Below are 16,828 nucleotides of genomic sequence, written 5' to 3' on the forward strand. Positions count from 1 at the left end.
AGATGCAAAGAATGTTGGATCTGCTCTGCTGAATGAGTCTCAGAGTACTGGAGTAGAAAACCTTTGAGTTATAACAGCTTTGCTCTGACTGGGCTTGGAATTCAAGGATCCTCTGATTCCTGGTATATGTCAACTTCCTGCATCTCACTCTTTTTGTAGTCGTTTAAATACTTAATCTGGTGACTCAGCTGATATTTTTTAACTACCTCTTAGAAAAGTTGAATTCATTTAAGATCAAATGTTCCAGGTTTCTTTGTATAAGTCAAGTGCACAATAGTGCATTCAGATTTACAGCAGCCTTTTGTCTTGTGTAAATCATTCCAACTGAAGAACTAGTTAAACTGCATTATTCAACCATCAAAGCAAAGACTAATTTATACTTGCTTCAGATTCAAAGTCCACATACTCTGACAACAGGCATGTTGTAACTATGAAGGCCAGCTATGGCACCTGGATGTCAGTTTAATTTTTTTCTTCTCCAGTTTTTCTGATGACAGGATTAGCTTCTGTGTTTTTAAAAAAAACAAATTAAACATACATAACATTTTGGAAAAGCAGTATAATTGAGATAATTTGCTACTTAAGGTAACTTCTGCTTTATAGTACCTGGGAATTTCTTAGGGCTTGTATCTTTTTGCACTTTTAACCAATTGTGATCCGATAAGACTGGGCCTCTCTGTTGGGAGTTCAGGGAGATATAATCTTCCTGTTAAAAGGAAGCACCAGCTATTACTCCAGTCTCCAGTACCATTCTTGACCTTAAACAAAAAGCAGAGAGGTCTTGTGTTCATGCATTATTTGTTAACTCTGTGTGTGTGTGTGTGTGTGTAATTATAATTATAATTATTAAATATATAAAAATTCTCTTAGACGTACGTGTCGCAAATCCCATGTGTGGCAGCTCTCACAAGAGTTCGCAGGGGAGGGGGAGAGGAAAGCGTCAGTGGAGAAAATAAGGTGAATGGCCAGGCTGGTGGGCAGGCGGGGAGAGAACGTGGCGGCCAGGCCAGCAGGCAGGCAGGGAGAAAAAGTGGCCAGGCCATCAGGAGAGAAAGAGGGAGGGGGGCCGAGAATGAGGGAGATCTAGAGGCACAGATGCCAGCTAGTACTAAATATATTTGAGGGGAAGGAGAATAATACCGCCATTCCTAAAGTGGCTCAGGGTGGTTTACATTAAATGACCAAGATCCAAAATGTTGCTAACTCCAGTTGGCATTGTGTGATAACAATGTCAAGGCATTAAACTATAAATTTGATCACATTTCTATCCACAGCTGAGGATGATTGTTTCCTTTTCCTTTTTTTAAAGAACACAATTCCAACCAAGCGAATGAGCCAATGTGGTTAAGTGCAAATGTGCTGGATTTGTACCAGGGAGGCTTGGATTCAAATTCCTCTCGTGTTTTGCTTAAGGCCACCCAAAATATATCTCAGAATATGTATTCATCAGCAACATGGGCATTACCATCTACCGCAGTTATTTTGAAATCGAGACAAAGAAATTAAGGCAACTTGGACGTTAAAAATACTGTTTTTAAAAATATACATACCCTGCCTTCCTTTCATGGAACTCAAGATGCCTGTATGGTTACAGTCTATCAAATGTGCCAGTAACAAAATATATTGTTTTGTTCACGAAGTCACATCTACTCTAACTTCTGCTCTGGAAGCTGACATGCCACTCTGGAGACTCTCTCTAAGACAAGTGCTGTCAATTGGGTTGGGATCCCCTACACAGTTAGAATTTACAAGCAGTGTCCCAATAGAATTAACAAATTCAAATCTAAAAACAAAATAATGGTTTTGCAGAGACTTATAGGCCTAGCATATTCAATACAGATATGCATGCATGATGGAAATGGCAGTTAGGCTTAAGAGTATGTTTTGTATCTGCCAGGGTTTCTGTTCATCCTGTAGCTGTTCAGCAGGTGCAGATCTCCCCCCCCCCCCCCGTACTGAGGGAAACTGCACCTGGTGAAATTTCTGCCTCTCAAGAGGCCACTAAAGGCACAGGACTTGGGATGTGGGGTGGGGTGGGGGAGTAGCTCCTTAGATCAGCTTCAGAAATAACGTTTTCTGGGGCAGTCACATCACCTCTGTCTCCTGCTCTCCTCTCCCTCCAATACCGTACTGACCAATCTGGACTGCATTTCCCTCCTCCACGGGAAAGTGGGGGAAGCCATGAAGGACAAACAGTAGTGCTCTGCTCCTTTGCACAGTGCAGTGCTATAGAAGGCATCTTTATCTCAAATACAGCAGCCTCCATGATGGTGCTCCTGCGTTAAACAGGGTGGCATTGTGGAGGCTGTGGGCAGGGCTTTCTCCTTCCTGCTTTGTGTGTTGAAGAAGAATATAGTGCTCTCATGTAAAAATGAATTACAGAGCAATTTCTAAGAATTCTATGCAAGACTTTCACCTTTCCCAGTCTGTCTTTGGAAGGGGAAGCAGCCCACAAGCAGCTGTTAGAGCGCTGTTCTGTTGGGGCTTCCAAGTGAGATTGCTGCTTTTTCTCTTTGTTGTGCGAAGCAAGTAGAAGAGAGCCTCGCCTACAGAGCCAGCATCTCGAAGGCTGCCTGTGAGATAAAGAGGAGCCTTATTAGCATTGCCCTATGCAAAGCCGCACAGCGCTTGCTGTCCTCCCACCAGCCTCTGACTGCCTGTGGAATTTCCTCCTTTTTCCTTTGCTCTTCCAGGAAGTAAGCAGGGATCCCTCTTGTGTTGTCCTCTGATTCTAACCGTCTTTTCCTCGTTTGAAAAGGGGGGAGCTGGGCTCAAAAAGCAGTTCACAAAGGCTGTTTCCTGCTTGCTTTCTGAAAGAGGGGGCGGGGGTGTGGCAGTCCTGCAGACAGCTTTTAGAATACAGTCTTGGAGCAGCAGACCCTTCATGTTTCCTTTCTCATTTCATGTCTTATATTTGTTCCGTCTTAGGTCTAATGTATACATTTTATTCATCTGATCTTACTTGGCACCTCATTAAAGATCAGTTAGTCTCTAACTGGCCACCTGTTCAAGATTTTTCTTAAAATTGTATTTGTGCTGTAACTTGAAGCATGCTAAAATGTCCCCCCCCCTTTTTTTTCCACTAGGGGGAAATGCTGTCTGTCCAGTTGTGAGGATCAGTGACAACTGAACCACTGGTGGTGTGTGCAACATGGGAACAGCCATCTTCGTTGTCTTGGAGACCATCCACCTGGATTGCTGATAATCACTGCATCATTTCTGAAGTTTGCATGGGGTACAGAAGACACTAATACTCTAGGAAGCAGCCAAGTGTGGCAGGATGTTTGGACGATGATGATGGCAAGGAAGCAAGATGTTCGCATTCCCACCTATAACATCAGTGTGGTGGGATTGTCTGGAACGGAAAAAGAGAAAGGGCAGTGTGGCATTGGAAAGTCCTGCCTATGCAATAGGTTTGTACGGCCCAAGGCAGATGACTTCCACTTGGATCACACTTCAGTTCTCAGCACTAGTGACTTTGGAGGGAGGGTTGTTAACAATGATCACTTCCTCTACTGGGGAGAAGTTGTGCGTTCCTTGGAGGACTGTGTGGAATGTAAAATGCACATTGTGGAGCAGACTGAGTTTATTGATGACCAGACTTTCCAGCCTCACCGTAGCACGGCCCTGCAGCCCTACATCAAGAGGGCAGCTGCAACCAAACTTGCATCAGCTGAAAAGCTCATGTATTTTTGCACTGATCAGCTTGGGCTGGAGCAGGACTTTGAACAGAAGCAGATGCCGGATGGGAAGCTGCTTATAGATGGCTTTCTCCTCTGCATTGACGTCAGCAGGGGTATGAACAGGAACTTTGATGATCAGCTCAAGTTTGTTTCGAACCTGTACAATCAACTCACGAAAACAAAAAAGCCAACCGTAGTGGTCCTGACAAAGTGTGATGAAGGCGTGGAGCGGTACATTAGAGATGCGCACACTTTTGCCTTAAGCAAGAAGAACCTCCAGGTGGTGGAGACATCTGCCAGATCCAATGTGAACGTTGACTTGGCTTTCAGCACTTTAGTGCAGCTGATCGACAAAAGCAGGGGCAAGACTAAAATTATCCCTTATTTTGAGGCTTTGAAGCAGCAGAGCCAACAGATCGCTGCTGCGAAAGATAAGTATGAGTGGCTCGTGAGTCGCATTGTTAAAAATCACAATGAGACTTGGTTGAATGTCTCACGAAAGATGCAGTCCTCTCCAGAGTATCAGGATTATGTGTATTTAGAAGGGACACAGAAAGCCAAAAAGCTCTTCGTGCAGCACATTCATCGCCTCAAACAAGAACATATAGAGCGTAGGAGGAAGCTGTATCTTGCTGCTTTGCCTCTTGCTTTCGATGCCCTTATTCCGGACCTTGATGAAATAAACCACTTGAGCTGTATAAAAGTTGAGAAGCAGTTGGAGACGAAGCCGGACTTCTTAAAGTGGTTTGTTGTTCTGGAGGAGACACCCTGGGACACCACTAGCCATATAGACAACTTGGAGAATGAGCGCATTCCATTTGATCTGATGGAGACCCTGCCTGCACAGCAGCTTTATGAGGTCCATCTAGAAAAGTTGAGGAATGAGAGGAAAAGGGCAGAAATGAGAAGGGCCTTCAAAGAGAATTTGGAGACTTCACCTTTCATAACGCCAGGAAAACCTTGGGAAGAGGCTCGTAGTTTCATCATGAACGAAGACTTCTACATGTGGCTTGAGGAGTCTGTCTACATGGATATTTACAGTAGGCATCAAAAGCAAATTATAGAGAAGGCAAAGGAGGAGTTTCAGGAGCTGCTTTTAGAGTATTCAGAACTGTTCTATGAGCTGGAGCTTGATGCCAAACCCAGCAAAGAAAAAATGGGTGTCATCCAGGATGTGCTGGGTGAAGAGCAGAGATTTAAATCATTGCAGAAGTTACAGGCTGAACGAGATGCCCTGATTCTGAAGCACATTCATTTTGTGTATCACCCAACAAAGGAAACCTGTCCTAGCTGTCCAGCTTGCATAGATGCTAAAATTGAGCACTTGATAAGTTCCAGGTTTATAAGGGCATCTGATCGCAACCAGAAAAACTTGCTTTCAGATTCCAATATAGATAGGATCAACCTGGTCATCCTTGGTAAAGATGGACTTGCACGTGAGCTAGCAAATGAGATTCGGGCTCTTTGCACAAATGATGACAAGTATGTGATAGATGGGAAAATGTATGAGCTATCCTTGAGACCAATAGAGGGTAACGTTAGGCTTCCTGTTAATTCTTTCCAGACACCAACATTTCAGCCACATGGTTGCCTCTGCCTTTATAACTCTAAAGAATCTCTGTCTTATGTTGTTGAAAGTATTGAAAAAAGTAGAGAATCGACCCTTGGCCGAAGGGACAACCACTTAGTTCATCTTCCTCTTACTCTGATCCTGGTGAACAAGAGAGGAGATCCCAGTGGCGAAACACTACACAGCTTAATACAGCAAGGACAGCAGATTGCCAGTAAGCTACAGTGTGTCTTCCTTGACCCTGCTTCTGCTGGTATTGGATATGGGCGTAACATTAACGAAAAGCAAATCAGTCAAGTTCTGAAAGGCTTGCTAGACTCAAAACGCAACTTAAATCTGGTGAGCTCAACAGCGAGCATTAAAGACCTGGCTGATATTGACCTTCGGATTGTCATGTGCTTATTGTGTGGAGATCCCTTTAATGCGGATGATATCCTTCTACCCATTCTTCAGTCCCAAACCTGTAGGCCTTCCCAGTGCGGAAGCAGCAATTCTGTGTTACTTGAACTTCCCATAGGACCACACAAAAGACGCATAGAGCTCTCCTTGCTTTCTTACCATTCTTCATTTAGCATTAGGAAAAGCTGGTTGGTCCATGGCTACATTTTGTTTTATTCAGCTAAACGTAAAGCGTCCTTGGCTATGCTACGTGCCTTTCTTTGTGAAGTGCAGGATATTATTCCCGTTCAGATAGTTGCACTCACTGATGGCTCGATAGATGTTCTAGACAATGATTTAAGTAGAGAGCAGTTAACTGAGGGAGAAGAAATTGCGCAAGATATAGATGGAAAGTTTACAACCATACCTTGTAGGCAACCGCAACATAAACTAGAGATTTTTCACCCATTTTTCAAAGACGTAGTGGAGAAAAAGAATATAATTGAAGCCACTCACATGTACGATAATGCTGCTGAAGCCTGCAGTACAACAGAAGAAGTGTTCAATTCCCCCCGGGCTGACTCGCCTCTCTGTAATTCAAACCTTCAGGACTCTGAAGAGGATATTGAGCCTCCAACGTACAGCCCTTTCAGAGAGGATCCGTCTCTACCCACTTTGTCCAAAGATCTTTCTAAACTTTCCATGGAACTGGAGGGGAATGATGGTCTTTCTGTCTTTTCTGTTATGAGCACTTTTGAAAGCAAGTTGAACAACAAAGTACCTCCACCCGTGAAACCAAAGCCCCCTGTCCACTTTGATATTACAAAGGGGGATCTCTCTTATTTGGATCAAGGGCATAGGGACAGACAGAGACAGTCTGTGTCTTCTAGTAGCTGGCCACCTACAGATGGCTTTGACCCTTCTGATTATGCAGAACCCATGGATGCAGTAGTGAAGCCAAGAAATGAGGAGGAAAATATCTACTCTGTGCCTCATGACAGCACACAAGGCAAAATCATCACAATCCGTAACATTAACAAAACTCAGTCCAATGGTAGCGGCAATGGATCGGACAGTGAAATGGACACAAGTTCCCTAGAACGTGGCCGAAAGGTGTCCATCATTAGCAAACCAGTGTTGTATCGGACAAGATGCACAAGGCTTGGCAGATTTGCCAGTTACAGGACCAGTTTTAGTGTAGGGAGTGATGATGAGTTGGGGCCCATTAGGAAGAAAGAGGAAGACCAGACTTCCCAAGGATATAAGGGAGATAATGCTGTCATTCCTTATGAAACTACTGATGAGGATCCAAGGAAAAGGAACATTTTGCGTAGCTTGAGGAGAACGACAAAGGTAACCTATCTGTTGCTTTTTGTGTTTGCTTCAGAGTTCTGGGAAACTGTTTTGTTGTTGGGAGACTGTGATCAATACTGCTTTGGAAACTGGGGATGTATGTGGGGATGCAGCATTGGGGTCAGTTTTGATTAGGGAACTGCATATACCCACCAAGGTCTTGTGACACCTTAAAGCCTAATATGTATTGTAGCATAAGTTCTCACTGACTGTAGTCCATTAAAGTTTATGCTACAATACATGTTAGTATTTTAAAGTACTGCAGGAATCTTTGTGTTTGCTGGAACAGACTAACATGGCTACCCACCTCCTCTGGAAGTGCTATCTTAAAGAATATTAATAATGTACATGTCTTCTGAAAAATCCAGGTATGTCCCACACCTTCTTTGAAAACATCAGGCATTCAACCCAATTTTAGTTGAGTGGATTGCCTACATTTCAGGAACTCCTTAGTTACAGTGCTTCACCTATTCAGCAGTGTTTATATATGAGAACTCCTCAGAAGCAATTATGTAAAGGATGCCAACACATTCTTTCCAAGGTTTGTCTGGAAATCTGAAGTCAATGTAGGATTTTGAGCCTGCTCTTGTCTTCCTCTCATGCCTGTTTTGAGATGACTACTGACAGCCTTCTCTGATCAAAAGGGTAGATCTGACATGTCTCCTTATGCAGATGGAAACAGTATTATAATGAGAAGACCATAACTTCTTTTTCTCCTTAAGTTCCTTTTTTTCTTTTTCAATTCCAGCTGTTAAAAGCAGATTATGAACAAGAAGCTGCTAGTTCCTTTTCAATGAGTAGTGAGTTTTGAAGGGCAGATTGGCTGGTAGGCCATGTGACCCTTGTGTTAACTCACAATTTGGGGACCTAATTTTTCTGAGATGGAAAGATTTGCCGTATCCCATCCAAATTGTGTGTATGGTGGGGGAGCCAATTAAACTGTGTTTTAATTCTGTAAATGGGAGATTTATCTCTTTATTTCAAATGTAGTTTTCACTGAATTACTTCTTTAACCTGAACTCTTGAAGAGGAGGGTGTTCCTCTCTCTCCACCCACTTTACAACACAAAAAAGCTACTGAACAGAAGTAGGTTCACTTCTTCTATGCAAAGACTTTTGTCTCTTTAAACAATGTCCTGACTGCTTTGCAAAACAGTGGTGATTTCATACTTGTAGCAGCTGTCCCCTTGCCAGCAGGGTATACTTCTCTTCATTGGCATGAGGACCCTGTTCCTGGAAGGGGGGGAGGAACAAAGACAGGCTGAACTGGTAAAACCCTCTTTTTTGTGTGTGGGGGGGAGGAAGCTTGAGTAATGGCTTGGCTTTCTATTTCATGCATTTAAAAAAATTCTGTTATGGCTTAATACAGTATAAGTTAAGACTGGAATAAGCTGCTGTAAATGCCTGTTTTTAGAGGACCATACTCTGTCTTGAATCTCTCAAATGTTTTTCAGATTTTCCAGTAGGAAAACAAGTCTTCATTAGTGTGTGAATATCATTAACTCTTCCCTTTGCTGTAGGGCAGTGAAAATTGTGTGGGCCACTTTTGTGCCGTGGCAGCTGTTTAAGGTGCGGGTGAAGGAAAGGGGGGAGATCTGGAAACATGGGTTGGGATGAGCAGTTTCAAATAGCATAGAAATAGTTGGTAGAAATCTTAACCTTTAACTTGTCCATCAGAAGATTTAAACAAAAGTTGTGTTTGGAATGCATTCAGAGGCAGAGGGGAGATCCTTAAGGGGCTGAGAGGAGTGGCGGTGTGAGACTGCTATATAGCCAGAAGGGGGAGCACGTGTTAACTGCCAGGCAGAATTCCTCAAGCTTAATGGTGGTGTAAGAACAATTATGGAAATAGAAAGCTTTTGTTAATTTCAAGCTCTGGAGTTCTCTGTGTGCAGGGAGAGCTTCTTGGATACTTGAGAGAAAAAGAAGTTGGGAGAAGACTGCCTGGGCCTTATGGAATAAGCAATGAAACAGAAATATGTGGGGTTTCACTTGTAAGTAGGGCCCCCTTTAAACAAGATAGTTTGAAGCATTAATGTGCTCCGAAGCTCTTGAGGTAGCAGCTTTCTCTGAAGGAAAGAGTATCCACGGCTTCCATTGTCCCTGGTGCTGGGTGTCGTTGCTTGCAGTCTTTCATGCCTGCATGCTCTGGAACTGGCTTGTGGCTTCAGCTGCAGCAACTGCCCATGAAGAGGTACAAGTCCAGCAGCAGCAGCAGCAGCAGCACCGATGCTCTCCTCCCCAGTGGCTACCACCTATGCAAGCATGTTTGCTGTTACGGTTACAAATCAAAGGTAGTTGGATTAGGCATACATTTTAGAATAAGATCTATTGTGTGCCGAATTTTGCCTTCATTGAAATGACATTTTGGATGTTTCTAGCATTTTCTGTCTTGCTTGATGATTGCTATGTAAAACAAGAGGCTCCAAGGTTCAGGTTTTCCTGGAAGTTCTTTCCTGTAATCAATAATAATAATCTCTGTCACCTGGATAAATAATACTCTCTGTAATCAAGATGTATTTAGGCTGGTTATGGGACCTCAGTAATGAAGGAAAGAGAGGCAGTTTGTGCATGCCTTGGGACAAAGGCTCTTAAATTTGGGTCCCCAGATGTTGACCTACAAGGCCATTGTGGCTGGGGAAGGTGGGAGTTGTAGTCAACATCTTCCCAGAGGCATCTGGTGGGCCACTGTGGAAAACGGGATGCTGGACTAGATGGGCATGGGCCTGATCCAGCAGGGCTGTTCTTATGACCCAAATTTGAGAACCCCTGCCTTAGGGGTGACTAGTGATTCCACAGATGAGGTTTCGGCATTGACTCTTATTTCCTGGTTTTCCTGGTTGTTGTTTTTAATTCCAAAGAATCTAAATGTAAGAATGTACATCTAGTTGCACTTCTGTGCTTTTTATTTTTAATTTTTAGGCCCAGCAATTAAATTGCATAGATAATATACTGGAAGCTTTGGGGAAGAATGTAGAGTAAGTCCAGAAAGCAGCTGGAGTTCAAAATCTTTATAAGCAATACTGCTCTATGGGGGCTGATGGCTCCTTAGCAAACATCATGTGGGCAAATCTTGAGGTATCATAAATCTTGCCTTCAAAGAACTAACTGGTAAGGTGAAGTTCCAAATCCTGCAAATTTATTTTCTTGACATTTCATCAGATAGTGGCGCTTGCTGCAGGGCATATTCTATTCCTTGTTCTCCTTCCAGCATGCTGAGAGAGAAGCTTTCTTCCTGGAACTGTAGATTGTTTAATGAGACAAAATGCACATGATCACTATCCAAGGAAAGGATGTGGTGGCAGAGATGAAGGAAGTGGTCTCCATATTATTAGTTTGGTCTGTTCTCTGGCAGCTTAATTGGTTCTTCAACGTTTGTACACATCTCAGTGATGTGTTGCCATCTCTGCAACTTAGCCATACTGTATGTGAGTGTTTTCTTGTCTTGAGGAAGTGATAGTGTGTTCCCTTCACCAAAAGGGATTTGAACACACCTTCCCCCCTCTATTTGTTTACATACACAACCCTCCTCAAAATCATGGTCTCTGCTAGCATTTGAATGTATAACATCTTAATAACATGATCCATGCATTATGGACAAATGCTTAAATCTTCCATTGCCTGCAACTTCATTGGACTACTTCTCAGTTGCCTGCTTCATGGATTTCTGCTTGTTTCTGTCACATCGATTTTTTCGAGATAAATCTCTTCCCCTTTAGCTGCATTCCTGTACTGCATGTTTAATAGCTGATTCAGCATATGGTCCAAGTCAATTGTGCATGGAAACAGTGACTTAATTTGCTATAGCTTCCTTGCTTAAGTGCAACAAAAGAATCCTGATGGTGTATTTTAACCGTGGGCTATGAACCATTCCACCTACTAGGTTACTTGGACTCCATTTACGTGTGATAGTATAGAACATTACCAAATTTCCACTGCCTCAAAATAGATAAATTGGCTATGGCCCAGATAATTGCTGGGGCAGGTCTGTAGGGCACAAATTGCCATTGGCACAAATTGATCCTCATGTTGACAGACTTATTAGAAACCAAGGACTGAATTGACCATGGAAGAAGCCCTGTTAGGAAAAGCGTTTGCTTAAAGAAGCTCATTGTACCCTTTTGGAGGGTCTAAATGTCCAGAACCTTTTCAAAGAACTTCATCTACTTCTTCTTAACAAAATTTTCTTCTCCATTCCTGTATGGTAAAACAAGTAGAGAAGTTTTTCTGATCTCTTTCTGTCCCCTGTTGGCAACAGTTTTTATCCTACTTGTATGCATAGAGATGACCAGTATAGAAATGTCTCCTGGCTTCAGAAGTATGTTATCCCTACATTTCTACATTTCTCCTTGCCATTATGAGTGTTCAGTTGTCCTCTAGTGAGATAACCAGGATGAGCCCCAGTCTTCCTTAAGCTTGGAAATGGGGAGGGGTGAGTGGGATTGTCCCTACAATTCCACTGAGCTTTGGAGGACACAACAAAACTGTAGAGAAGATCCCTGTGGACTTCTTCAGCTCCAAGGAAGGAAATTGGTTTGCTGTTTTGATGCTGGATGGAAGCCTCCAGTGCCAAAGTAAGTCCCAGCTTTCCACTCTGGAGGGGGAGATTGAGGCTGACCATTTTATTACCCACCCACCCCTCCATTTATATAACACCTCATATACAAATCTCTGGGAATTTTACAGATTAAAACATAAACAGCAATCAAAACAGTAGATAATTTAAAATGGTTTAGAATAACTATCAATAAAACTTTTAAACAGTATGAACTGAAAACCTGATAAAATAGGTGTGTTTTCAGATGTTACTTAAGAACAGCCAGAGATGGGGGAGGCTCTGATTTTGTTTGGGAATGTGTTCCAGAGCCCTGGGGCAACCCTGAAGGAAGCCTAGTTTTGGGTTGCCAGCAAACCCAAACTGCAAGCGGACTTCCACATATGGTCTTAATAGGCCACGGGGTTCATGAAGAAGGAGCTCTCTTAAATACCCTGGACCCAGGCCTTTTAGAGGTAATAACCAGCACTTTGTATTTTGCCTGGAAACTTATTGGCAGCCAGTGTCATCCTTTTAGAATAGGAGTAATGTGGTCTCTGGGGGTAGCCCCAGAGACCAGCCTGGCTGCCACATTCTGCACCAATTGCAGTTGTTGGACTGTATACAGAGGCAGCAGCCCAACATAGAGCACATTGCAGTAGTCAAGCCTGGATGTTACCATTTCACTAAATGGGACTGGACAGGGCCCTGGCAACCACACATTTCGACTTGGCTACCAAAGCATTATTTGTGGACTCATGTATCCCAGTATGTTGATTGTGTACTGTAGAATTATATAGGTAACTGTGTTCTAGCTCCCAGTTGTCCTTGCACAAATGAATGAATGGGTTGTGAGCTTTATTTTATGAATAGCTCTTCAAGATACTTGCATAAATGATTGCATCTGCCCTTCTCATTTGAGCTTTTCTCTACTAGTTCTGCTTGTAATCTTTACTAATTGAGCTTCCTGAGCCCCACCCACATGCCTGAATAAATTACTGGAAGTTGTGCATCATGGGAAACAAGTGCACAGAAGCCTTCATCTGCACAGTTCTTCTGTCCCAAGATTAATTTGTCCTTAAACATATCAAGTCTCTGTTTTTTGTGCTACTGTGCTTGGTCATCAGATCTTTACTCATTGTAATCGGAGCACATCTTAGAATAGCAGGTTGTATTCCCAGCATGCCACAGATACAGACAAGAAGTGACCACAGCAGAGTTTCCTGTTTGGAGTAGGAGGAGCCCCAAGACCCCAGTTCCTTTCCTGTCTGCCTCAGGAACAACAACTTAGGGAGAGAGCTCCAGACAAATACTTGCCAAATTTTTTCTTCTATCCTCTTTTCTGCCTTTGCCTTTCGAGGGGGAAAGGAGGACCTTAAAAACTTTCCTGGCAAACTCCAAAACACCTTTTTAAAGTTCTCTTTTGATTGTCTACTGTTTCAGTTCCTTCCTTTCGAATTCTTTTTGATTGGCGGCTCAGTTTTTTCCTTTTAGGTTTTGCTCCTTCTTAATGGAACCGACTCAGGCTGCAGAAGCCCTCCTGGGCTCCTTGTTGGAGGGTTCTCACTGGGACTTGACCCCTGCCCTCCCGAACCAGCCCCCGCATGGGAAAAAGCGCGCTCTGACCACTACCCTGCCCAGTCGGGACGCAGCTCCCGACGCCTCCTTCGTCCTGGAGACACATTCAGAGCTGGCTAAGACCCATCAGGGTAACGCAAAGAAAAAGGTGAAGCATATGCTCCCAAGCTTGGAGCAGCCTCCTGCGACCAAAAACAGAAAAAAGAAAGTGAAGAGTCCTACCACTCGGCTGAGCGAACACCTCCTACTACAAGCAGTTTGCCAGCAACGGCAGCCGCAGTGCTTTCCATCTCCACGCCTACTCGCCCATCAGGGCATGAAAAAGTATGAGGCTGCGACGGGCGCCATTTTACTGCCTGCGATCTTGAGGGGTAGGGGGAACCAGAAAATCTGTTTCCCCCCACATCCCAGCCAGCAACAGGCAAACCTGTCGGGGGTGAAAAGACAAATGCGAGTTCCTCCTCAGAAAGACTTATGATGCCTCAGCTACAGTGATCAAGGCCGCAGCTGCAAGCTCCATATTTGCTAGAACTTTGGTGCTCTGGGCTAAGGAACTGACCCAGCTGGTGCCCCCCGAAAAAAACAAACTCCGTCAGGGCACTAATAAGATGCCTAAGGCGGTGGCTTTCATGGCCGACTCGAGTCTGGACTGTATTTAACGTGCTTCCAGAGCTATGGTTTCAGCTGTACCAGTCAGGAAGTGCCTTTGGCTTAAACATTGGAAAGTACCTGGCATCTGAGCCTTTTAGGGGAGCCAAATTATTTGGGGACTCCCTGGATCCTATCCTCGTGGAGACACGAGACAAGAAGAAGGCCGTGTCAGCCGTCAGATCAGAACAGTTCAGGGGAAATTGCACCTTTTGCCCCTCATTTAGACAACCAAACTACTCCTCAGGCAGCTCTTTTCACGACTACAGAAACTACAATCCCAGATCCGCAGGGCACACCCAGTGGAACCAGCGCACCAGAGGCGCAGGACGACAGCAGTTCAACAAACAGTTCCAATCTTCCTCTTTCCATCCTCTCAGACAATGATGCCCTACCAGTCGGGGACTGGCTTCTCCGCTTAGCAGAGGCCTGGACAGCAGCCACCTCTGACCAATGCATAATGAAGACAGTCTCAGAGGGCCTAGCCCTAGAATTCTTCTCCCCTTCATCAAACCAGTACATTGTCAGCCCGTACCCCAGGCAACCAGACAAGTGGCAGCGCATGTTACAAGCCATCCATCACCTCCTCCAAATAAGGGCAATCAAATCTGTACCATCGACAGCCTCATGTCAGGGTGTGTATTCCATGCAATTTTTGGTCCCAAAAAAGTACAGCTTATGGAGGGCAGTCCTGGATCTAAAGGCCCTTAATTGCTTTATTCGCAAGCATCCCTTCAGGATGGAGTCTCTCAAGGCCATCAAGGAGGTGGTGAAGGACAGGGAGTTCTTAGCATCAGTGGATCTATTAGAGGCATATCTACACATCTCTATCCACCCGGATGACCGACGCTTCCTCAGGTTCTCCTTCAGCAATCACCATTACCAGTACCGGGCAATGCCATTTGGACTATCCTCGGCTCCAAGGGTATTCACGAAGGTGCCATATCCTTCATGAGAGCGCTCATTGCCCACATGCGCTCACGAGTAATTTGCATTCATCCATATCTGAAAAACTTCCTGATCCGATCCAGATCACTGCCTTGAGCTCAGAGGGACATCCAGAGTATGGACTCCAACTCAACGTCTGGACATTAAGTGTGTGACATTAGCTAACCATGGGTACGATGGGAAGGTTCAAGCCACAATCCTAGCCTCTAGGAGACCGGCGACTAATAGAATCTACCAGGCTACCTGGATGGCTTTCTCGCATTGGGCCAGAAGGAAGGGTTTCTACCCTACTAGGGCAAGCATCCTGGAGGTACTGGCATTCTTAGTCTGGCCTCAATCAGGGCCTCTGACCAACCACCCTAAGCAGACAAATCTCTTTGTTGGCATCCATCCTGGAGCTCAATGCTCAGGGCTCTCCCTTGCTCCATCCTCATTTTAGACTCGACAGCACACTTTACTTTTAAAGGGAGCAAACAATCTGGCCCCACCATGGAATCTAAATAAGGTCCTCAATGCACTCTTTGTACTTCTGAGAGAATCTTCTCTCAAGATCCTTTCATACAAGGTCCCCTTCCTTGTAGCCATTATCTCCGCTTACAGAGTTTCGAAGATGCGCGCCTTATGGGTCCATAAGGAGCTCTGCGTATTCCAGAAAGAGGCTGTCATCCTCTACCTTGACCCAACGTTCATACCCAGAGCCAACTTGACGTTCCATTGCTCTCAACTGGTGGTGCTGCTCTCTTTTTGCCCGAACTCAGTACACTCCAAGGAAAAGGCTTGGCACATTCTGGATGTACAAAGAGCCCTGCACATATATGCCCGTAGGACAAAAACCTTCCGGAAGTCAGAGTCCCTCTTCATATCCTTCCGATACCTTGGGGAACAAGGTATCAAAGTCCATCCTCTCAAAATGGTTCCGAGACACTATCATCCTTGCCTATGGGACATTACAAATCCTGGTACCTCTAGGCATTCCTGCCCCCTCTACCAGAAGTGCCTCCACATTGGCGGCATTCACAGCCAGGGCATCTCTTCAAACCATCTGTCAGGCGGTGACCTGGTCCTTGGTCACCCCATTCATCAGACATTACAAGGTCTCTTCTTTCCATACAGCACAGGCAGTGCTGGGCCTCATAGTGCTCCAACAGGTTGTTTATTGTTCGTTCATTCATTTGTTTGTTCGTTCGTTCATTCAATTTCTATACCGCCCTTCCAAAAATGGTGCAAGGCAGTTTACACAGAGAAATAACAAATAAATAAGGTGTTAAGCTTCTGCTTCCCACCTGGGATCCTTCTCTGGTTCGGTTTGCTTATGTCCTGCTATTAGGGCTTCAATTACAGTAGAAAAAGAGACATTGGACTTACCTGTGAAGGGTTCTTTTTCACCGTAATTGGGGTCCATCCGGCCCACCCATGGAAGTATAACCTGCTGGTTCCTGAACTTTCCCGCTACCCTCCAACCATGGAAGGTCCTCTGAATGTGTTCGGGGTAGTGCCAACGGGCATGGTGGAAGACTCCTCCCCTCTCTGTTTTCTCCCTTATCATATTATTTTTGTTTATGCTTACACCATTTCACTCGAGTCTCTTCCAGCTCTCTCCCCCCCCCCCATATCTGTCTCTTCACATGGCATCCTTCGGCTCAACAGGCTGGAAATGGGGTCTTGGGGCTCCTCCTGCTCCAAACAGGAAACTCGGCTGTGGTAACTTCCTGTCGGTTCCTGAGGCATGCTGAGAATACAACCTGCTATTCTAGGATGGGCTCTGATTATGGTGAAAAAGAACCCTTCACAGGTAAGACCAATGTCACTTTCCCCTTTGTTTATGGTACCGCTGAGTACTGATCTCTTATTATTCCACACGGTTTGGGCCTCTGTGTTATTCAGCCCAAATAAGCTGAATTTTTTAATTTTAATTTTTGTTAAGGTTGCTGGGTGACTTTCTGAAGAAGTCAAGGAACCTAAATATTACTAGCTTCTATTCTTTCAGGTGTTTTCATTTTTCCATCCATCTCTATATATTCTGACACTGTCATCTTAACTTTTTCAGATGCACATATATTTGAAATCCTTCCTTTGTGTTCTATGTAGAACAAGAACACACAGCATAAGATCAAGGCATGCTTTTAGAAAAAAATGA

The 16,828-nt window shown here is 44.3% G+C and overlaps 1 protein-coding gene across 2 annotated transcripts in view; it reads left to right on the forward strand.

Annotated features, from left to right (window-relative positions):
- ARHGAP35 (Rho GTPase activating protein 35) overlaps positions 1-16,828 on the forward strand; it is a 72,922-nt gene that overhangs the window by 21,574 nt on the left and 34,520 nt on the right. For both annotated transcript variants that reach the window (XM_053267338.1, XM_053267339.1), the window contains exon 2: positions 3,087-6,984. In XM_053267338.1, the coding sequence (XP_053123313.1) occupies positions 3,292-6,984 (3,693 nt within the window). In that variant the 5' untranslated portion in view covers positions 3,087-3,291. The remainder of the gene's footprint in view (positions 1-3,086; positions 6,985-16,828) is intronic.

This window comes from Hemicordylus capensis, chromosome 7, assembly GCF_027244095.1.
Source record: "Hemicordylus capensis ecotype Gifberg chromosome 7, rHemCap1.1.pri, whole genome shotgun sequence".
Taxonomy (NCBI): Eukaryota; Metazoa; Chordata; class Lepidosauria; order Squamata; family Cordylidae; genus Hemicordylus; species Hemicordylus capensis.